General features: G+C 43.1%; 1 protein-coding gene across 4 annotated transcripts in view; it reads left to right on the forward strand.

The window, feature by feature from the left end:
* Positions 1–22764, forward strand: part of ZZEF1 (zinc finger ZZ-type and EF-hand domain containing 1) — a 114994-nt gene that overhangs the window by 51090 nt on the left and 41140 nt on the right. For 2 of the 4 annotated variants that reach the window (XM_082603120.1, XM_082603118.1), the window contains exons 17-30: positions 2100–2170; positions 3130–3244; positions 6857–7016; positions 8161–8282; positions 8369–8491; positions 9365–9531; positions 9615–9696; positions 10651–10852; positions 11934–12082; positions 13776–14016; positions 17227–17306; positions 19701–19794; positions 20559–21027; positions 21897–22061. In XM_082603120.1, the coding sequence (XP_082459246.1) occupies positions 2100–2170; positions 3130–3244; positions 6857–7016; positions 8161–8282; positions 8369–8491; positions 9365–9531; positions 9615–9696; positions 10651–10852; positions 11934–12082; positions 13776–14016; positions 17227–17306; positions 19701–19794; positions 20559–21027; positions 21897–22061 (2240 nt within the window). The remainder of the gene's footprint in view (positions 1–2099; positions 2171–3129; positions 3245–6856; positions 7017–8160; positions 8283–8368; positions 8492–9364; positions 9532–9614; positions 9697–10650; positions 10853–11933; positions 12083–13775; positions 14017–17226; positions 17307–19700; positions 19795–20558; positions 21028–21896; positions 22062–22764) is intronic. The other 2 variants (XM_082603121.1, XM_082603119.1) reach the window with 1 other exon arrangement.

The raw sequence follows: 22764 nt of genomic DNA on the forward strand, positions 1-22764 counted from the left end.
TCTTTGGTTGTTTTCAGCTGTCTGCAAAATTTGCATATCAGCTTGAGGGATCAGGTTTTTTTCTCCTAGTTTTATTGAGATATATTGACATACAGCATTGTATGAGTTTAAGGTGCACAGCATAATAATTTGACTTACATACATCATGAAATGATTATCACAATAAATTGGATGAACATTCATCATCTCATATAAATTAAAGAAATCTCAAAATTAAAGAAATAGAAAAAAATTTTTTCTCCTTGCAATGAGAACTCTTAGGATTTACTCTCTTGACTGCTTTCATATATAACACACAGCAGTGTTAATCACATTTATCATGTTGTACATTACATCCCTAGTATTTAGCTTATAACTAGAAGTTTGTACCTTTTGACTGCCTTCATCCAATTCCTCCGACCCCTGCCTCTTATCTCTTTTTCTATGAGTTTGTTTGTTTTTGAATTATAATTGACCTGCAGCACTACATTATTTCCTGTTATACAGCATAGTGATTCAATATTTCTGTACATTTCAAAATGATCACCACGATAAGTCTATTTTATGATGTGTCACCATATGAAGATATTACATAGTTATTGACTATATTCCCCACACTGTACATTTCATACCTGCGACTCATCTAATCTGCAGCTGGAAGTTTGTACCTCTTAATCTCCCTCATCTATTTCTTCCCTCCTTCCACCCCTCTCCCCTCTGGGAACCACCTGTTTGTTCTTTGTATCTATGACTTTGTTCCTGTTTTGTTATGTTTGTTCATTTGTTTTGTTTTTTAAATTCTACATATAAATGAAATCATACAATATTTGTCTTTCTCTGTGTGACTTATTTCACTTAGCATAATACCCTCTAGGTCCATCCATGTTGTCACAAATGGCTAGATTTTATGGCTAATATTCATTCATTGTGTGTGTGTGTGTGTGTGTGTGTATCTCACATCTTCTTTATCCGTTCATCTGTGGATGGGCACTTAGGTTGCTTCCATATCTTGGCTATTGTAAATAATGCTGCAATGAATATAAGGGTGCATATATCTTTTCTAATTAGTGTTTTTGTTTTCCCTGGATAAATATCCAGGAGTGGAATTTGCTGGATCATATGGTAGTTCTGTTTTTAATTTTTTGAGCACCCTCAAAAGCCATTACTATTTTCTATAATGGCTGCACCGATTACATTCCCACCAACAGTGCATGAGGGGTTCCCTTTGGATCAGTTTTTACTTCGTGAGTTTTAACCTTTGACAGCATCAGCTGACTCTGAATTGTGGACGAATCTCTGTCCCACTTGTTTGCTGGAAGCATTTATCAGGCAGCTGAGCAAATGGTTTTTTTGTTAGCTCGTGTCCCACACAGAAAAATAGAGGACATGCGACCTCTTGAATGACATTGCTGTGTGTTAGTAAAGCAGCTCATTAACTTTTCCTTTGCCCATCTATCTGACAGCAGTGGTAAGGTCTATTTTTTTTTTCCCTTCTTGTGCAGATGAATTAAACTGCTATCATTTGTGACCATATCTCATCTCTCCCAGCGTCGTGTGCCAGGCAGGGCCCCAGGTCTTAAATCCTCTGGAAATCTCCCCCAGTGCCTTGCATAGCAGTAGGTGTTCAACACATTTATTGAATTAAGAAAAACAAAAAAGTGCCCCCAGAGTAACCCATAGCCTCATCACGGGGTGTGATTCCTTTAACTGTCACCGTAGGCTGTTCGGACTTACACAGAGAAAGCTTAGATCCTGTTTAAAAAAACAAACAGAAAGCTCACAAGAAAGGCACTCTGTGTCTGCCCCCTCCTCCTGGGATGGCCTGCCCAGGCATGAAAATAGACGTCTTTTGGGAGTCACCTTCCTAAACATTTGCATCAAGCTTTCCCGCAGGAAGGCTTGAAAATGTCAGCTTCAGCAGCGTACAGAAGCAGACCTGCCGTCTCCGGGCTCCGCTCCCTCTTCGCGCTAGGCCAGGTCTGAGTTGGGCCCGTGAGGTGGTCTGCTGACCCTGGCTTTCCCCATGTTTGGGATCAGTGGGCCATGGCATTTTGTGCTGCTCTAGGGCTCTAGAATGTTGTGGAATAGATTTCCTGAATACGCAGTGTCTTGTTTTCTAGAAGAATGTCACCGAGCAGGAACACAAGCAGTCCCTGCAGCTCACTTTCCGCTCACTCTGCACGTATTTTAGGTAAGTTTACAGTTCTTTTCAGTTGTCCAGTATTTCAGATCTTGGCAACGTTGTTTTCTTGAGCTCTCCCTTCCTTTCATGTGCTTTTGGAGTAACCAAGTACTTCCCTCACTCAGCCAGGTTTCTAGAGTGAGGTATCATGAGACTCAGAAGTGACCAAAATAGTGGTGGTAGAATAGTCTTGTCAAGAGTTTGCTCCAAGTCCCAGTCACCGTAAGACACTTTAGAGTTGAACCCATGGGGAATCTCCTTGAATGCTTCAGTTTCTACATGATTTTTGAAGACAAAAAAGAAACTGAAGGAGTTTGGGGTCCAGTCCTCAAGTCTAAAAACCCAGATACATTAAAGCCCAAGCCCAACTGCAGAGGCACAGAGTGGTAGTTTAGCAAAAATTGTGCTGGGAGGGGTGACATGGAGACCATTACCTGCTTTGACTCCCAAAGAAGCTCATGGGCCTGTAGGTTGCGTTATTAGAGGTATAGACTCTTGAAGGAGGGAGGGGACTAAAAGCCTGAGCAACTGTCTGCAGGTCAGACTATACCTGGTACGGAGGCCAGATTTAGAGGACTGTATAAAATGTCTTCAGAATGGAGTATCAAGGATGATGAAAGAGCCTGGGGCTCACGTGAAGAACCTTTGAAGGCACAGGGAATGTTTAGCCTGGATTGTCAGATTAGCAGTCATGAAATTAGGTGTATTTCCTGTTGGTGGCCAAGGTGATTTATTCATCATATTTATTCCCTGGAATCTTTTCTAAGGACTTGAAGATTTATGGGCCTGTGGACAGACAGTGGCACAGACCCAGCTGGGACCCTGGCCTCTTCCTGACCCAAACTCCTCACATCCCATAGAACTGACAGTGAAATCTTGCTAGGTTCTCTTTGGGAACCTTTTGAGATAGACAGCGTGAAAATCCCCTTCCTGAAACAAGGTGTCATGACTAATTTGTGTCCTTTCAGTGATAAGGATCCAGGCGGCCTTCTGCTGTTACCTGAGAAAGGCGACCTGGCCGACATGGACATCAGTGAAGTGCTGGCGGTCATGAGCACTCTGCTCTCTGTTGCCGCTCGAGAGGTAACTGATGCCGCTCTGTTTCCTTTGCCTCTTGCCTTTAGGAGACGGGGTAGGGCAGTCACGGCTCCTTCCCCTTTAACCCTCATTTACAGCATGATTATAACTTTGCCTATGACTGTCACACACGAGCTCGGAGGTTTCCCCTCCTGCCTTTGCTTCTAGTCAGCAGCTTCTGCAAAATGAGCGAGAGGATGCTTCCCTGCCCCTTGGTAGTCAGCCAGCAATAAATACCTGAAAGTGCTCAGTAAGACTCCCTTTGAAAAGGAGGAATAGGTATTTACTGAGTGCCCTTGTGTCAGTCAGCGAGCCCAGCGCATAGTCATATATTTGTGGTGTGAATTCTGTGGAAAAAGCCTTTAACTTTTTTTAAAATTTAAGATTACTTAGCAAACCCACAGGCTAATCAAATCTGAAAAGATGGTCTCTTTTTTGCTGTGCTAATGATATTTTAAAGGTTTTTCTTTTTTTTTTTTTTTTTTTAACATGAAGGATTTTGTTTCTCTAAATGTAGTCCATTTGTCACTTGGATCAGAATCGCCTGGTACATTGTGGCAAACATTTGGATTTCTAGGTCCCACCCCAAGCTACTGATTTAGAATCTCTGGGGGTAGGGCTTAAAACTCTGCATTATATCAAGCACCCCCAGAGATTCTGAAGTAGCAGAAGCCCTGTAGTAGGGGACCAAGCACTGCCTCTCTGGATAAAATACAGGAACCACGGAGTTAGAGGAGATGTGGGGAGAGTGCAGACCACACCCTTGATGTGTTCAATGACGTGGCTGAACTTGGTGTCTTTAAGTCTCTTATGTTTTTGTTAGTGCTTTGCTGTTTTCAGGTTGCTTCTGGAGCCGTGATTTCGTGCATTCCCAGCTGCCTGCGGTGGTAGGCCGCTCAGCACTTACCCCCGCCAGTTGCTCACAGGGGCCTTAGAGAGCTTTCGGTGAGCTGGGTTGTCATTAGTGTGCTAGGTCACACTGGGCTGGCCACTATTCAGACCTAATATGAGTTTAAATTCAGGGTTAGTTTTATTTTACTGATGCCTGTGTTCTATAAGGTAATGTACTGACTTTATGAGCCTTGATTGTTTTTAATCAATGCTCTAGTTTCTGCTGTCACATTAATGTTCTCTTTAGTTATTTTCTCCTTTCTGTCTTCTTTCCAGACCATTCTCTTGAGTCTCCCTTAAAAATCTTACTCCAGGCTACTGCCCATCCGTTTTTGCTCTGCCCTGGTTAGCCGTGTCTCATTCTCATCTGTTCTTATTTCTGCCATTTCCCACACTTTCCCTTTCTCCTGGAGCTCATCTAAATTCTGTGTTTCCCAGACCGCTGAATTCTTATGTAAGTTCTATGTTCCCATCATCAGTGCCCCCGGGCAGAAGACTCCAGTGTTCTCACTGGTTTTCGTGGGTGTTAATTCTGCCTCCTGCGTAAGTCGGTATGTGCTGGAGCCAGGACTAAAACCCAGGCTGTTCGACTCTTAGTCTTGTCCCCTTTCCACTCGGTCAGGTGTGCTGTGAGTTGTACGTAGAGAAGTGAGATAGCATTTGTCCAAGAGAATTCCTCATCATCTTCACTATTTGGAGATCACGTGATTGTCTTTTCTTCCCTGTCACTTACCTGTGATACAAAGGAAGTTAGAAACTTCACCGAACCTCCCAGGCCAGGGATCACTGCAGCCATTGAGATGTTTCCTTGAATTATCTTTTTGAGTAAGAAACATTTATGGTTGTACTAAAGAAGAGTTCGATTTAAAAAAACTTTTTTTCAAGGTGGTCAGAAATGTACCTAGTCTGAAAAATTTCTCACAAGTCTGTTAATTCAGTAGAGATCCACTAAAAGCCTGCTGTGTGCCAGGCCCTGTGCTAGGCACGGGGGTACAGTGCCAAAAGAGCACAGTCTTGAGCAGGCAAACATGTGATCAGTTACAATACAGTAAGGGCCTAAAAGTGTAGGTCTTATGGGTACAGAAGAGCACACCTGACCCCATCTGGTGGAAGAAGGCAGTAGAGCTTGAGAAGGGCTCTTTGGAGGAGGTGGTGCTGGAGCTCCTTGTGAGCCCACGAACGGAGTCTGATCAGGCATAGAGGAAGGGGTGTTCTTAATAGAACAGCATATGTAAAAGGCCAGTGACGAGATGGGGAGGAGCAGGTATTTGAAGAGGAGAGTGATAACGGCTAGGCTTCGAACATGTTGGGTTTATGATTCTGGTAGGACTTCAGGTGACAGTGTCTGGTTGGACCCTCGGGAGCTGAGCCAGTGCTGGAAATGGAGATTTGCAGTCATTCACCAGCAGGTGATAGTTGAAGCCATGAATGTCAGTGTCCTCTCATCGCCTGTGGGCATCTGTGTAGAAAGGGCAGCCAGGAGAGTAAGAAGGAGAGGCAGGAAGAAAGTCAGGGGCCACAGAAGCTGAGGGAGGAGAGAGCTTCAAGTAGGACCGTGGTTGGCACAGCTCCCAGGGCTGAGGTTAAGTGGGGAGGCTTTGCTCTCTAGGTGGCAACTAATGCCTTTGAGGAATGGCTTCAACGAATGGTGGGTGCAGGAGGGGCAGAATGGCCGGGAGGGGAAAGGCAAGCACAGCAGATGCAGGCAACTGTTTCAAACGGAATACATGTACAAATATATATATATTGGTGGACAATTTGAAGAGACAACTATCCATTTTAAGAAGTGGAACATTACCAATATTTTTGCAGGCTGCCCCTCCCCGCCCAGTGCCCTTCCATGGCTCACCTTCCTCCTTCCTCATCAGAGGTAACCACCATTCTGAAATTGATATTCATCATTTCCTTGTTTTTCTTTCTACTTATCCCTACATAGCAGGCTTGTTTTCCCTGGTTTTGGTCTTTAACGGAATCATGCGGCACACAGTCTTCTGGGACAAGTTTTTTTCACCCAACAGCATTTTTGAGATTCATGCATGTTGATGTATGTGCTGCAGTTCTCCCCCCCACCCCCAACCCACTGGTACACAATATTCCCCTTATGAATCTGCCATAATTTATTTATCCATTTTACTTTGGAGGGAAGGGATAGTTGGGTTGTTTCCAGTTCGGGGCATTTACATGGAAGTAATATATCTTGTGGTTTGTAGGTGCAGGAATTTATCCCTAGAGTTCATTTGACTCTTCAGAGAAACTGGAGATTAAAGATGATGGTTAGAGAGCCATAGTGGGATAAAGAATTGTCTTTTAAAATGGGAGAGATTTGATTGAAGGCTCAGGGGAAGGAGCCGGAGAGAAAAGGAAGTTTTGAAGATGGGAGAGAGAGAGAGAGAGAGAGAGAGGGAGAGAGGGAGAGAGGGGGAGAGGGAGAGAGGGGGAGAGGGGGAGAGGGGCGAGATAACCGTTGGGTAGGGTTCCTAAGGGGTGGAAGGGGGATGGCACGTGGAATCCAACATCTATAAAGGCTCTGAACAGCTGGAGGGCAAGAGAGGAGTTTTCATAATACCGTCTTTCTTGGTCACTTTTGGGTTGAAAGCTCTGTCATAAATATTCCCCACTTCCCTAGAATCTCTTAGTCTCTGACAGCTGCTCTCTTAGAGAATGCCCCTGGCTGTGTTCTGTGAATGGCCTGTTGTAAACACTTTGCATTTCTCTCCTCCCTTGTAGTGTGAGCTGTTGATGGTTGATGGGGCCCAAGGGGAGGTGGGCTCTGTGCTCTTCTCCCTGTTCTGGTCTGTCCAAGGCAGCCTGCTGTCCTGGTGCTACCTGCAGCTGAAGAGCACGGACTCTGGAGCCAAAGATCTTGCCGCTGACCTTATTGAGAAATGTGAGTTTCAGTACAAAATCCATGAAAACAGGTAGGTGTTTGGATTTGACTCTGTGTGTGCTCTCTTCTAGTACCTCATGCATAGAACAGAGTGTGTGTTGCTTTCATTTCATTATTACAAATCAGATCTGTCTTCGGGTTGTTTTTTTCTTCTTTTTTTTTTTTTCTTTTTTTTTGCGGTATGCGGGCCTCTCACTGTTGTGGCCTCTCCCGTTGCGGAGCACAGGCTCCGGACGCGCAGGCCCAGCGGCCATGGCTCACGGGCCCAGCCGCTCCGCGGCATATGGGATCCTCCCAGACCGGGGCACGAACCCGCATCCCCTGCATCGGCAGGCGGACTCCCAACCACTGCGCCACCAGGGAGGCCCTGTTTTTTTCTTCTTAAAATGGAATTCTGTAGCATGTCTTTTTGCTCAGTTTCCTGTCTGAATGAAGTAGTATGCCTAAGTGTTTTTATTGTACGGTTGGGTCATTTCACGGCCTAAACATTGCCTCTGCGGTCATACAGCACTCTTAGATGATACTGTATTCTTCAGTAGAGTCTGTCTTCCCTGTTTTAATCAAATTATCCAAAAAAGAAAGTCTTGAACTTTAAAAATCTAAGGTACATGTGAGCACTTCTGTGATCTTTGCTGGTACTGAAAATATTCACATTCATGTCCCATAAACCCACAGAAAATTATATGAAACCCAACAGGTTCTGAGAATTTGTATGTAGAAAAATCAGTTGCATCAAACTTGGTCTCAGCAGCCATGTCAAAAATGCTTACAGTATTGAGTCTTGGCTCTTCAAGTTTGGCCTGTCATATGGCGTACCTAGAGGCGGGCCCTTTGTAAACAAAGGGAGAGGCAGACCAGCAACTGGGTTGGTCAGCCATGTACCTTCACTTATAAAAGGGATATCTCCACCCCATTGAAAAGTAGCAAAGACAAGAAAAAAAAATCACTCACTTTAAAAGTAAACTTTTACTGAGATTCGCAGTGCTTTTCCCTCCCAGAGGAAAATGTTTGTATGACACTGAAACGGTCTCATGGTCTTTTCTGATGGGGAATTCCCTCCACAGCTTCTGTGACCCTCTCCAGCTTTGTCCTTGATGATGACCAAGCAAGTGATGTTTATATTATTTTCTTTATGTTTTGGCAGATGTGGGACAGTTTCTGGCACGCATGAGAGTGATTTTGGAATCCCTTTTGACACAGTATAGTGGCAAAACTGTAGTAGAAAAATTATGTAATTCGGTGTTTTCAATGGCAGCTCGTCAACTGGTAAGACAGAGTGGCAGCCATTTGTAAGGGGTGGGAGGGGGCAGAGTCTGAGGTGGACGCTAAGTGCTTCGTTCATCTTCCTGTAGGTGATCTTTCTGCTGGACTTTTGCACATTAGATATTCCACACTGCACACTCTTGCGAGAGTTCAGTGCCCTGACAGAGCTGTTGAAGGAGCTCTGCAGTGACCCAGATGGAGGACTGAACAAGGTACCTCGAGCTGGCATTTGAACCTGCTTTGTGTCCCTTCTGAGGAGCGCTGTGACCATACGTGATGAGACATACCACTCAGTTACAGGTCTACATGAATAAGTTACCTCTAGAAGAGCCTCCTCTGTTTTATCAGCACTTTATCAGTGTCCGTCAACGTCATCAGTGTTGGTTTTGCCAGCAAGAATAAATGCCAGTCTGAGTTGATTTGGCATGGTGAGCATTAGACAGGAGACACAGAGGAAGCTGTACATAGATTAATTTAATCGTTCTATAGCACATGAAATTATATAAAAACCATGTGAATGATTAACCAAATTGAAGTCCAGAAGAGAAAATCTGTATTGAAAGGCAAATTAGAGGGTTGGGTATTTAAAAGCATTTTCTCCCTTACTCAGCCTTATAGGACAAAAAGTTTTTTCACTGTCTTGTTTGAATCTCACAACTCTGTGGGAGTAGAAAGGGCATATATTTAAAAGCCTATTTTAAAGACAAAAAAAGCAAAGACTGAAAAAAGGAGGGAGAAGACAAGATGGGCTCAGGTTTGCCAAGGTCCCAAATAGGAGTGTAAGGTCTTTCATGCTAGTACTGGTTTTTAAGAAATAGTTCTTACAGGTAGTCATAGTTAGAAAAACAAAAGGTAATCAGAGTTACTATAACGCAATAGAAACCCCATGTCTTCTCTGCTGAATAAATGTATGTTGATCGATATATATAGATGGGAACATCAGGTATATTTTTAGCCTGTGTGATGATTTGCGTAGGGATGTCAAAGGCTACTGTCTGGGGCACTGATGCACAACACAGTTTCCTGTGTATGGCTGGATGTAGAGTGATGAAAACCCTTCTTTCTTAACTCGTTTGTCTACGTAGCTGGATGTGGAGACTTGGCAACAGGAACGTCCTGTGGTGTTACATACGTGGACCAAGGAGTCTGCTCACAACTATGAAAATAACTGCCATGAGGTGTCTGTCTTTGTTAGCCCAGGGGCAACCTATTTCGAGGTGGAATTTGATGAGAGATGTGAAACTGAAAAAAGGTACAACTCACCTGTTCTTTTTCCCCAAGCAATAATGGATCAGAAATGAGAGACGGAAAGTGATCAAGATTATGCTTTCACAGGTATGATTATCTGGAATTTACCGACGCTAGAGGTGGGAAAACACGCTATGACACAAAAGTCGGCACTGATAAATGGCCCAAGGTGAGTGATGTTCCCAGAGAGCCATGCGATCCTTGCTTCTGTGTCAATTCTTCTCCTTTTGTCAGCCTCAGGCGGTAATAGAGATACGGTCTTTGAAGGGAAGCACTTATATTACACTTTCGTAAAAGGAAGTGTTTATAGCAGAGTTCAGTACCTGTTTTGTAAATAAAGTTTTTTGGGGATACAGCTGTGCCCATTTGTTTGTTTCATCTGTAGCTGCCTTGGCACTTTAGTGGTGGGGTTGAGTCATTGCAACAGAGGCTGTACGGCCCAGAAAGTCTAATGATTGACTCTCTGATTCTTCATAGGAACAGTTTGCCACCCCTGGTTTATATCACATTGTCAGAGTAAATGGGGAGTTGTAATCCTTAGCGAGAAAGGGCCAGTGAGTCCAGGAGGTCCCTGACTGTGGTGATGAAAGCCAGGATCTCCCTCACAGTTAGGGCCGCGTGGTCTTCTCTGGGGCTGGGAAGTTAAGTGCTGCTTCACTGTTGACCCTTCTCTCTGCTGTCAGCGGGCTTGGCTGGGAGCAGAAGAGTGGGCAGCATGCTCTCTGGCTGAGTAGGTGGTGGACAGATGGGCATCTGAGGTTTAGAAAACCGACCAGCAGTTTTCTACTTTGCTTCTTCATAAGATGCAGTTGTGAATTTTCTGTTTCAGTCACTCCGTTATACATTTCTCCTTTAGTAGTTTTGGTGGGAGTGATAAGATATAATGATGAGAATATAGACCAATTTTTTTTTTTTTTTTTGGCCGCATGGCATGCGGGATCTTAGTTCCCTGACCAGGGATCAAACCCATGCCCCTTGCAGTGGAGGCGCGGGGTCTTAACCACTGGACCGCCAGGGACCAATTTTATATTTGGATTTTTTTGAGTCGCGAAGAACATGCTTATTACTGAAATGCTACCTTCTCTAATCAGTTTGACCACATGACTTCTTTGTTTGTCTCTAGAAAGTGACCTTTAAGGCTGGTCCCCGGCTGCAGTTTCTCTTTCACTCTGACAGCAGCAACAATGAGTGGGGCTACAAATTCACCGTCACTGCCTATGGCCTTCCTGATGTCGCCGTGTCTTGGGGCTTGGATTTACAGCTCCTTGTTTCCCGGCTGATGGGACGCCTCGCTTCCCAGTGCATGGCACTCAAATCCCTGCATCGTAAGTCCACAGACCATCCCTTCCCTTCTTGCTAACAGCCACATTGAAGAGCAAGGTGGTACCCCTTTCGTGTAAGTTGTCTCCACATAGCGGCAGAGCAAAGGGGACTGGTAAAATTCCCTTTCAGTTTCCTTTAAACTAAACCAGAATAAGATGTCTACTTGGCACCATTTTCATCAAGTTGCTTGACTCAGACACTGGGGCACCTTGCCAAGGAAGGACACGGTGGATTCCCTGTCTGTGGAGGACAAGTGGGGAGGGAGCTGAGTTTTGGCAGCATTGTCATTTTTTTGTGAGTCAATTTTGGTATACTCCAACAAGAAGGCAGAAATATGGAATAAATTAATTGTATATTCTCTAATTATTTGAATATTTGTGTGAATATGTATAAATATGTGAACATGGATTTAGCCTTAAAGTGATTTCTTCAACTTATTTGTTAAATTCATCCAAGGATGAGTGAAACAAGAAATAGATTGAAACTTTCTAGTGTATTTTATTTCTATATCATGTCTTGAGTTTTTCCTCACTTTAAAAGTAAAATATCATAGAAAAATTGCATAATGGAAAAAAGCCAAGGGGAAAAGCCATTTTTAATCCTAATACCCAGAGATAACTATTATTAACATTTTAATCTATTTCTGTCTAGTCTTTTTTCTTTGTTTATTCATAAACACATATATGGTGGGTATTTAATTATTGCTGTTATTTTTTTTACAAACTTAAGTTTACGAATTGTGAACATGTCCCCATAATGAAACATTTCTAAGTGGTCTCCAATTATACCCTAGAGGTAGTTCCCATTCTGTTTTCAACTTACTACACGGGTTAAGTCATTTCAGAGGCACCTGTAACTGAAGCTGTCGTACAGAATGGTAGCATTTCAGGACTGCCTGATGGCTTGGGTTCATTGGGGTATTTGTTTATGAAGTATCACAATTACATTCTGCTAAATGTGTGTGAATTCCCTCCAAGTCTCAATGCCCAAGTTTTTTGAAAACCTTTTCTTCAGCAGTTCAAAGATTCTCAGTATATTAAGGAAAAAATAGAACTCTCATCAGCCTTCTTTTTCTCTTTCCAGAGTTAGGAAGTAACATGGCAATACCTCAGGCAAAAATGGCATTAGTCCTAAACTCGCCCTTGTGGAAACCTGTCTTCAGGCACCAAATATGTCCAGAGTTGGGATTAGAAGCAAGCTGGCCCACTCACCCACCCCAGGATAATAAGGAGGTATTTACTCTTCTCTTGTCTTTGTATTTGGAATGGGAAATGTTTACTAATATTTATTACTTTAAATTATAAACATCTGTGTTTGTATCTTATCACCCCCACTAAGCTGTTAGCTCCTCGAGGGCAGAAACTATCCCTTGTTCACTTGGGGTCCCCACTGTGCACCACAGGGGCCAGTGTAACGGGTCTTCAGAAGTACTGACTGACTGACTCTTCAGTGATACACAGTAGGTGCTCAGTACATCTCTCTTGGTGGAGTTATTAAACAAACAAGTCGAGTCTGTTTCCGGTGCCCGCTGAGTCAGGCTTCAGAATAAATGATTTATGCTGTACTTATTTGTTCTCCATGGAACAGTAACACATTATTTAGGCTTATAATAATTAAAAACGAAACACGTTTGCCCACTGTCTCTTCATCTCCCCGCCCCTCTCTCTCTGCTCTACTACTTTTCCTCCCTTCTTCCTGCCTCCCCCTACCCCAGTTCTTCAGTAGTTAATTGCTGAATCTAGGGGTTCTTGCTCAGCCTCTCTTCTCCTTTGCCTCTCTGCTCCTTCTCTTACTCCATGGCAGCCCACTGTCTTCTTGAATCTCACCACTCCATCTACCTCCTTTGCTGACCTCTCTCCTTCCTCCTTCTCCAAAGCGTAGGCTTCCTTTGGGCTTCCTCCCCTTCCCTGCACCCCACCAAGACTAGATGCTGTCTCCTCTCTTCTGTTGTCCTATCTGTGTGAAAAATACCTCAATGTCCGTTTCCAGCCCTGGTTCTTCTCCCAGGCTCCAGTCGTGTATCCCCATCTTCCTGTTAGGTATTTCCATTTCAGTGTTCTGATTCCCTTTAACTCAGAGGTGTAAAACCAGGACGTCTCCCTGGACTTCTCGCTCCTGTTACTGTCATTATTGTTTCCCAGGCATTGAACCACTGCTCCCTGGCATCACCTTTATCCCTACCTTGTTCTCACCTTTCCTGTCCAGTCAGCTGCAAGCCCTGTGGCTTCTTCCTTGAGATGTTCATCACTGTTTCCTCTGTCTCCATCTTGATTCACAGACCCTCATCTGGCCCTTGCATTGTTACATTGGTACCTACCAAGTTTTTTTTAATCACTGCATTATCTTGTCATTCCACTGCCAAGCACCATTAATGGCTCCCCGTTGCCCACAGGGTGAAGTCTAAACTCCTCAGTGTGACAGTCAAGGCTCTCTACAGTCTCCTTTCACCTTACCTATCTGACTCTAGTTCCCACCACTCCCCAGCTGAGACTTCAGGCCAGGTCAGTCTCCCCACTGACTCTTAACTTTTGCTCATGGTTGTGTTCCTCAGGGCCAAACCTGCCCAGTCTTCAGGGTCCAGTCCAAAGCCCGTCCCCTCCAGGAGGCTTTTCTTAGTTACTTTAACCTGCCAGGAGCTCTCTCCTGTGAATTCTCAGCACTGGGTGTCCCTTCTAGGCATTTGGCACTTGATAATCTTATGCTTTACTGTAGTGGTAGTTTTAATGCTTTTAATGTTTTATTTATGTTTACCTTTTTTTTTAACCCATGTATCTGTCTGATCTCCCCCAAGTAGATTGAAACTTCCTGAGAGTAAGCACCGCGTTTTATACTTCTGCTTTGGCCTAGTAGGTGTTCAGTAAACTTTATTTTTTGAATGAATGAATTAAACATGATGGTTTTTCTTGTTGTTGTTGTTGTTCCCAGGTTAAGAACATCCCTGATGATCCCTGCCACCAATTTCTTCTTGACTTTGCACAGTCAGATCCTGCCCAGAACTTCTGTGGGCCATATTCAGAACTTTTCAAAGGATTCATACAGGCATGTAGAAAACAGGCCCCAAAGACAGATATAGTTGCTGGTTCCACTATTGATCAAGCTGTGAACGCCACCTTTGCTGCTCTGGTGTATCGCACTCCAGACTTATATGAGAAGCTGCAAAAATATGGTAACTTATATTACAGGGAATGTTTTTGATCTGAAGGCCAATTGCTAAGTTTTAAGAAAGCTTATCCTAAGTGAAAGTTTTAAAATATTTTGGAACATACACATACTTCTACAACTATAGACTTCATCTTGCCAGTCCTACTTTGCCAGTCAAAAGATTTGTGACCAATTTATAGTTAGCAGATTGCAGTATATAGCAAGTAGCCTTGAGTTTCCTAATTAGCAGGTAATTTGTCTTTATCCAGAATTCTCATGGAAAACTGCTGAGAAGTTTAATGGAAAGAAACCTTAACTTGGGTTGTAGTCCCAGCTCACAGACTAGAAGTTGTGCAGCTTCAGGTTAATCAGATAACCTTTCTGCACCTGAGCATCCTTAGCCATAAAGTTTAGAGTTGATTAGCTCTGACATGCTAAGAAATTCCAATTTAAACCTGAGATGTTTAGGTAATTGAAAGTGCTAATAACCAAGGAGGAAATGCAGGCATTAACTCCATCTTTAGACTTGCAGCTTCTTTGTAGGATCATCCCTGCTTGGTTTCCTTTGTTGATAGCCTGCTCCTTGCCATTTCTTTTCCTCATGTCCCCCAAGGATACCATCTCTGTGTATTTACTATAAGTGTAGACTGCAGCCTAACAGGACCCACAGAGAGGGAGGGTCTCTCCCTACACATATCCTTTCAGGGGAAAAACATTTCAAACCCATCGTAAAGACAAGTTATGGGCTGTCCCAAGCACTTTGGCAGGATATGTGTTCTTTCCATGGTGCCGATGAAAGAAGCAGGAACAAATGCTTCCTTCCTTAGAGTAGGTAATTGCTTATTGCTCTAATTATTATTATTATTATTGATATTATTAGCACTGCTACCTTTATTGCTTAGTCCTGTGTGTCCCACATTGCAGAGTTCATTTCCTGATGTCCAAATCATCTCAATTACTCCTTCAAATCTTAATATTTCCTTTAAGAAGCTGCTCAAGTAAATAAAACTATGCTGAAGCATGAGTGATTTAAGTAAACAGCTGTCACATGGGAGAGTATATTTCTGCTGGGGATGAGGGGCCAGCTGACCTGTATGGTTCTGAAAAAAAATTCGGTACATGTTTCCATAATCAAATTGTAGTAAGACAACTGGACAACCTTTGTTACCTGTGGGAACTTTCAGTGGAAGGATAAAAGCCTTGTGAGTTAAAAGCTGAGAGATAGAACTCTCCCCCAGCTCTTTTTCAAATCATGTTCAGCTGTCACATACCTATTTGCAGTTAAGAAACCCACAATCAAATGTAGGAACTAGAAATATTTTACCGAATACAAGTTGTTTCTAGAATACCTACCACTGTTGCTTTGAAAGAGGTACAGTTTGTTCCCAGTTCTTTCTGTCCCTGCCTCTAAGGGGCTATTCATGGGTTCTTCAAGACTGAACTACTTAGAGAGTGGTCCTTATCTAGCTAATTTGCTCATCTTTGTCTAAAAATTTGTCACCCTTTTGGGTTAGAAATGTTTGGGAGGAGTTTTTCAACTAGACTCTAAGCTGCTTGAGAGCAGGAACCATGTTTGTTTTTTTCAGCATAGTGTTTCCCAGTGCCTGGTATAGAGCCTGGCACATTCTAGGTATTCAGAAAATACATTGCATTTACATTGGCTCAACAGAGAGCGTCACTGTGTTCTAGTAATTTATCCTTTGGTTTTTAGATGAAAAGGGGCAGGCCTCATGGGTCTTTCTTTAAAAAAAAAAAAGACAAAAAAGAAAACTTTTTTGTTTTTCTAATTATAAAAATAATACCTATTCATGTAGAAACTTACAAAGTACAGAAAAGCTTAAAGTAATTATCAACTATAATCTCACCACTTCAAGAACATTTTTCTATTATCATTTTTCTATATATCTACCTGACCTTTTATTTAGGTATATTTATATGTGTACATATGTATATATACACACCATGTTTTTACTATGTATACTCTTTTTAAATAAGATAATTTTGTACATACTGTTTCATAATCAGCCTTTTTTACTTACTATATACCATGAACTTTTTTCCATGTTTTTTTTTTTAACATCTTCATTGGAGTATAATTGCTTTACATTGTTGTGTTAGTTGCTGCTGTATAACAAAGTGAATCAGCTATACGTAAACATATATCCCCATATCCCTTCCCTCTTGTGTCTCCCTCCCACCCTCCCTATCCCACCCCCCCATCCCACCCCTCTAGGTGGTCACAAAGCACCGAGCTGATCTCTCTGTGCTCTGCGGCTGCTTCCCACTAGTTATCTGTTTTACATTTGGTAGTGTATATATGTCAATGCCACTCTCTCACTTTGTCTCAGCTTACCCTTTCCCCTCCCCATGTCCTCAAGTCCATTCTCTACATCTGCATCTTTATTCCTGTCCTGCCCCTAGGTTCTTCAGAACCATTTTTTTTTTAGATTCTATATATATGTGTTAGCATACGATATTTATTTTTCTCTTTCTGACTTACTTCACTCTGTATGACAGTCTCTAGGTCCATCCACCTCACTACAAATAACTCAATTTCGTTTCTTTTTATGGCTGAGTAATATTCCATTGTATATATGTGCCACATCTTCTTTATCCATTCATCTGTTGATGGACACTTAGGTTGCTTCCATGTCCTGGCTATTGTAAATAGAGCTGCAATGAACATTTTGGTACATGACTCTTTTTGAATTACGGTTTTCTCAGGGTATAAGCCCAGTAATGGGATTGCTGGGTCATATGTGAGTTCTATTTTTAGTTTTTTAAGGAACCTCCATACTGTTCTCCATAGTGGCTGTATCAATTTACATTCCCACCAACAGTGCAGGAGGGTTCCCTTTTCTCCACACCCTCTGCAGCATTTATTGTTTGTAGATTTTCCATGTTAGTAATTATTTTTTACTCACTTTTAATAATTTTTATTTTGCTTTTAATTTTTTAATATTTTACTTCTATATTTTTACTTTTAATATTATACTTTAACAGTATATCCATTTCAGATGCTGTTTGTGTGAAAAAAGTTAGTTTGAAGTAACAGAGAACCCATTACAGGTGTTTGTGGTTTAATTGATAGTTTTTCCCCCCAGTCCTCTCTTACGAACCCGCATGTGCAAGTGTCAGGGGAAGAGTTTTCCTTTGCGGAGATTGGGAGGTGACTTTGGGCTTCATGTTGCAGTAGTGAATTGTGTTAACTGAATGTAACCTCTCCTTTCCCCAGTAAACAGTGGGGGCAAGACAGCCCTGAGTGAGGAGTTGGCACAGGTGTATTCCTTGGCAGATGGGATTCGAATATGGATGGTAAGGTTTTCCTTTGCATGTGATTTTTATATATTTCGAGCTTTCCCACCATGATATCATTGAATTAAGGTAAGTAGCTCTCTTCTCAAAAATTTAACTTTAGGAATGTTTTTCAAAACTGAAGTTCAGTGATGTGAATGGATAAAACATAATTTAGAACCCTTGAAATCATAATTTGGTGAATGTTGAGATTGTCAGAGTAAACAGGGTTCAGTTGAGCCCCGCCCCCTTACCTCCTTCTGTAACCCAAAGGCTGCTTGGTGGAACCTAACCTTTTAGACTAGGGGGAAGAGCATTGCGTTAGAGTCTGGGCAACCAATGACAGTTTTAGGCAGAGGAGAGCACTCTTTCTGCATTTTAGACAAGTAGTTCCGCAGCATTGTTCGTGACAGCAATTAACGGGAAGGACAAAATGTCCCATTTATAGAACAGACAAAAAGATTACATAGTACTGTGTAATACTGTATTCCAGCGAAAGTGAATGAAGTAGAGCTGCCTGTATCAGCATGGGTGGTGCTCACCGATGTGCTGATGAGCAACAAATAGCAAGTTGTACAAGAATGCATAGGTGTGATATTCCTCATACAAAGCTTAAACATAAACTAGATCTCTCTGTTATGTACATAAATATGTAGTAAAATTATACAGATGCATGGAAATGATAAACATCAAATTCAGGAGAATTGTTTTTATTTCTTAGGTGCGGAGATGAGTATATATTAGTATTATTTATATATATATTTACAGCCACCTTAAATATTGTATAGTAATTGAGAAAGCAGTCTTAAATGAGTAGAGGCTGGTAATAAGATTGAAAGCAGGAGACTAGTTGTGGTACTTAGATGAGGATGGCTTCTGCTACCTGGGAGATAAGATAATTAGACTGTGTGATTGATCTGAGTGGTGAACAGGCACATGGAATTCAGGACTGTTTCCGTGTCCCTGGTTTGGGTGACTTGGTGGGTGGGTAGAAGCGTTGACCAGAATAGGAAGAATGGTCTTGGATCTGGGAGTGGGGTGCTAAGTTCAGTTTGAGACCTGTTCAGTATGAGGACATCTAGGTTATTTAAGACATCTAGCTGGAGAATTTAGTAAATGTGAAAGAATATAAATGTCAAGGCAGAGATAAGGATAACTTCAAATCATTGGTAATAGTTTTTTTTTAAATGTATGAGTTTATCCAGGAACAGACAGCCTTGGACAAAATCCACAATGATTAGAACATAGCTGGTGCTCAGTGTAGACGAGATAGATAGATGGAGACCCAAATGAACAGGGACTCTCAAAACAAACTAAAAGGTATCATCATCAGAATGGTGGCGGGTGCATCAGAAGAGTGTGTTGACAAAGGAACCAAGGCAGTAATAGCAATTTAAGAAAGAGTGTCCGGGGCTTCCCTGGTGGCGCAGTGGTTGAGAGTCCGCCTGCCGATGCAGGGGACATGGGTTCGTGCCCCGGTCTGGGAAGATCCCACATGCCGCGGAGCGGCTAGGCCCGTGAGCCATGGCCGCTGAGCCTGCGCGTCCGGAGCCTGTGCTCTGCAACGGGAGAGGCCGCAACAGTGAGAGGCCCACATACCGCAAAAAAAAAAAAAAAAAGAAAAGAAAGAGTGTCCGATAAAGTCAGCGGCCACACACAGTTCAAGTAAAAAGGATTTGGCAATTGTGACAAAGCACACTGTAGATTATGCTTCTGGTTTAGCATACGACAGACTGCCGATGATTAGACAAGATACCAGCCTTCTCTCTAAGACCTTGGTCTACATACATCACACATGGTCTTCTGTCTGGGCTGTCAGCACCATGGCCCAAACTGTGACCATTGCCTGTGCTGGTACTAGAAGCATCATTCTCTGCCTGGCAGTCTCAGCATCACTTAGAGGTGTCCCCTCCTTCAGAGGAGAATGGAGATCAACTTGTGGTTCAACCTCTGCTGCAAACCGGGTGTGTGATTTCTGGCCACACCACGTGGCTTGCAGGATCTTAGTTCCCCGACCAGGGATTGAACCCGTGCCCCTTTCAGTGGAAGCACGGAGTCCTAACCACTGGACCTCCAGGGAAGTCCCGAGACCTCACTTCTTTGTCTGTACTAGGTCAGCTTTAGGTAAGGGCCCCTCCAACTCCAGGGTTCTAGAATTTTTTAAAGAATAGGGTCATGGTTACAAATCCCTCCCAAATAACACATAGTTGAAAAGGAGGTAGTTTTGCAGATAGACCTTTAGGCAGCTTCAAATCCTGAATTATTTTTAGGACAAACAAAAACAGCTCAGCCCTGTGCACAGGACTGTAAAGTTCTCCAGGATCTCAGCACTGTGTGCTTTTGAAGTAGTTTGCTGTGGCTGCCCTTGCTGCCCTGTCTGGACAGCGTAATTATGTGGCTCAAATCCTTCCCCAGTTAGAGATGAAGCAGAAGTCCCTGATGAGCCTGGGGACTGAGGCAGAAGAACAACGCGGGTCAGAAGCTGCTGAGGTGAACCCCGAGAGCCTGGGTGAGTGCCATCGCCGCTGTCATCACTGGGCCTTCTGTTTCCATTTTGTAGAAAACCAGTGGCCCACCTTCTAGATAAGTTTAGTTGAAGCTGTGTTGACCTAGGGAAGGTAACACAGGCACTAAATGTATTTTCCAAGGATGTTCACAAATAGAGAAGTGCCAGTTAATTGTTTATTAACATGATCCAGATGGAGCATCTTTCTAATTACTTTCCTTAGGAGGCACGAAGTGCTTTTTGAGCTACATCTTGTTATGTTTTTAAAGTGTATTCACACTAAATATTTAATGAAATTAAGGAACTACTGTTAATTTTTAAAAGTTCATGGTTATGTTATTATTTAAAACTTTTTTTTAGTGAAATATACTGAAGATGTTACAGATGAAATAGTGTGATGCCTGGGATCTGCATGGAAATAATCCAGGGAGTGGGGAGTGGGAGTGGCTGAAACAAAGACTGGCCTTGTATTGACGGCTGTTACACCTGGGCAAGGGGAAGGGTCCGTACACTGTTCTCTCTCTGTATGTTTGAAAATGTCCACAGTAAAACTTTAAGTGTGCTCATGGTGGCGCTAGGCAGAGTTTGATGTATATAATGAGAGAAAATTCGATTCTGTCCTGTCAGTAGATGTGTATATCACTGTGTTAATGGAGGTATTTCTTGTCCTAAACTGTAGAGTTTAAGTAGATTATTTTCAATGCAAAAGTAGGCAACACGTTTAATTTCGATTTTTTTTCATCATCTTTCTGGCTTTTTGCATTTAGCGAAAGAGTGTATTCAGAAGAGTCTTCTACTACTGAAATTTTTGCCCATGGGTGTACGTTCAAAAGAAGGCAGTGACAAGTTGGTGGCTGTAGATGACACAGATCATCTGCGGCCACTGGACAAGCGCCCGAGGACAAGCTCTGTGGTGGAAGAACATTTCCAAGCCTCCGCATCTCCCACCAAAGCAGCGCCCCCTGCTGTGGAAGATAGGAGTCCTGGCTTGGATGTCCAGCCCACGCTGCCGCCCAGCAGTGGTGCTCCTGCCGCAGAAGTGTCCTCTGCCACAGCCGAAGAGCCCTCATCACCTTCCACTCCCACCCGGCGGCCTCCCTTCACCCGGGGGCGGCTCCGGCTGCTCTCCTTCCGCTCAGTGGAGGAGGCCAGACCGCTGCCCACAGTGAAGGAGAAGTACCCCGTGCTGAAGGATGCCATGGACTTCATTAAAGATCAGTCACTCTCCCACGAGAGGTGAGCGCCTTCTCCTTTCAAGCAGCAGGTACCCAATCTCGTCCAAGACTTGAAGTCCATGTTAAAAATGAGCAAATAGGGCTTCCCTGGTGGCGCAGTGGTTGAGAGTCCGCCTGCCAATGCAGGGGACACGGGTTCGTGCCCCGGTCCAGGAGGATCCCACATGCCGCGGAGTGGCTGGGCCCGTGAGCCATGGCCACTGGGCCTGCGCGTCCGGAGCCTGTGCTCCGCAGCGGGAGAGGCCACAACAGTGAGAGGCCCGCGTACCGCAAAAAAAAAAAAACAAGCAAATAATACTTGGAGGACAGATCAAGATTTGTCTTAGAATATTCAAGAAAAAAGTTTTGATAATTTTTTTTATTTTTAAAGAGGTATTTTTTTCACTTGAGATTTGTACATTATGCTATACGTACATTATATCTCAATAATGTACCATTTGGATAAGAAAAGAAACATTTCTCTTCGTAGCTGCCAAAATAAATTTGTCTTATTTTAACGCTGGGAGAAATTTAGGATTTGATATTTTCTGACAAAAGTACTTGTCAGTGGACCTATACCTCTGGAAGTATTGCATGTTTTAATTTCCTGTCCTAAGTTTGTCCCCAGTTTACCACAGAGACAGAGTTCCTTTTTCATCAGTTAATTGTTCAGCGCGATCTGTTGGGCTTCTGGACAGTGAGCTGATTTGTAGTGTGCTGCCGAGTCATGACTAAAAGTAGCAAACAGGTCTTGCTATCCTTCCTGAATGGTACCGCACAATAGTGTTTCCTTTTTATTAATACGGCATCAGAACTTGGGTAGGGGTCTGTTTCCTTTCTGCCCCAGCTCGAGAGTTTTCTGGGTGTTCCTGACTTGAGTTCTGTCTCCAGTGTTGTAAAGGTTCTTTCCTTGAGGAAGGCCCAAGCCCGGAGCATCCTCGAGGTCCTGAGGATCATTCAGTGTTGTACAGAGTCCCTTGGGCAGCCTCACTGCTTCCACCCGCCTTTCATACTTTTCCTGTTGGAACTTCTGACCTGCCAGAAAGAGTTTACCAAGTAAGTCCAAAGTACGAGCCTGCAAGGAAAACAAGCAGGGGTCGTTTTAAAGAAATCCTGATTGTCTTCTCTAATTAAGAACTCTATCATTTCCACGTAGGATACAAATTTATGTTTTTGAATAATTCATTCTCTCATCCTAAGGAAGAGTGGTCCTATCCTTTTAGTAAGTAAATACCAGAACATGTTTATTCCTCTTGAGGAGTTTATCAGCTTTATTTTACCAATGAGGGTTGTATTGCCTGTGTACCCGTACTCATCATTTGGCTCCTGGAAGCTGTGGGCCGAATTTAATGCTTATTTACCATAACAACATAAATCTAAGTACCTCACAAGGTTGTTTCAGCAGCCACTCGGTAAATACCTCCCGAGTGAGCGTTGTCTATACCAGCCACTGTTCTAGGTGTTGTATATAGCAGTGGGCAAGGCAGACAAGATCCTTGTTCTAGTGGAGCTTGTATTCTGTTTAGGAGAGACAGACAAAACAAAACAAACACAAACAAACGAAAAACAGACATACATATGTAGTGGTAATCTGGCTATGTGGTGATTTCATACAGAGTGACCTAATTTGTGTAGTTGGGGAAGGCAGGCTGAGGAGGACATGGAACCAAGGCATGACCTGACCAGCTGAGATCCAGGGGAAGAGCACTAAAGGTAGAAGGACCACCACACAGACCCTAGGGTGGGGGATTAGCCCAAG

The sequence above is a fragment of the Mesoplodon mirus genome (genome assembly GCF_964341445.2).
Source record: "Mesoplodon mirus genome assembly, chromosome: 18".
NCBI classification, from domain to species: Eukaryota; Metazoa; Chordata; class Mammalia; order Artiodactyla; family Ziphiidae; genus Mesoplodon; species Mesoplodon mirus.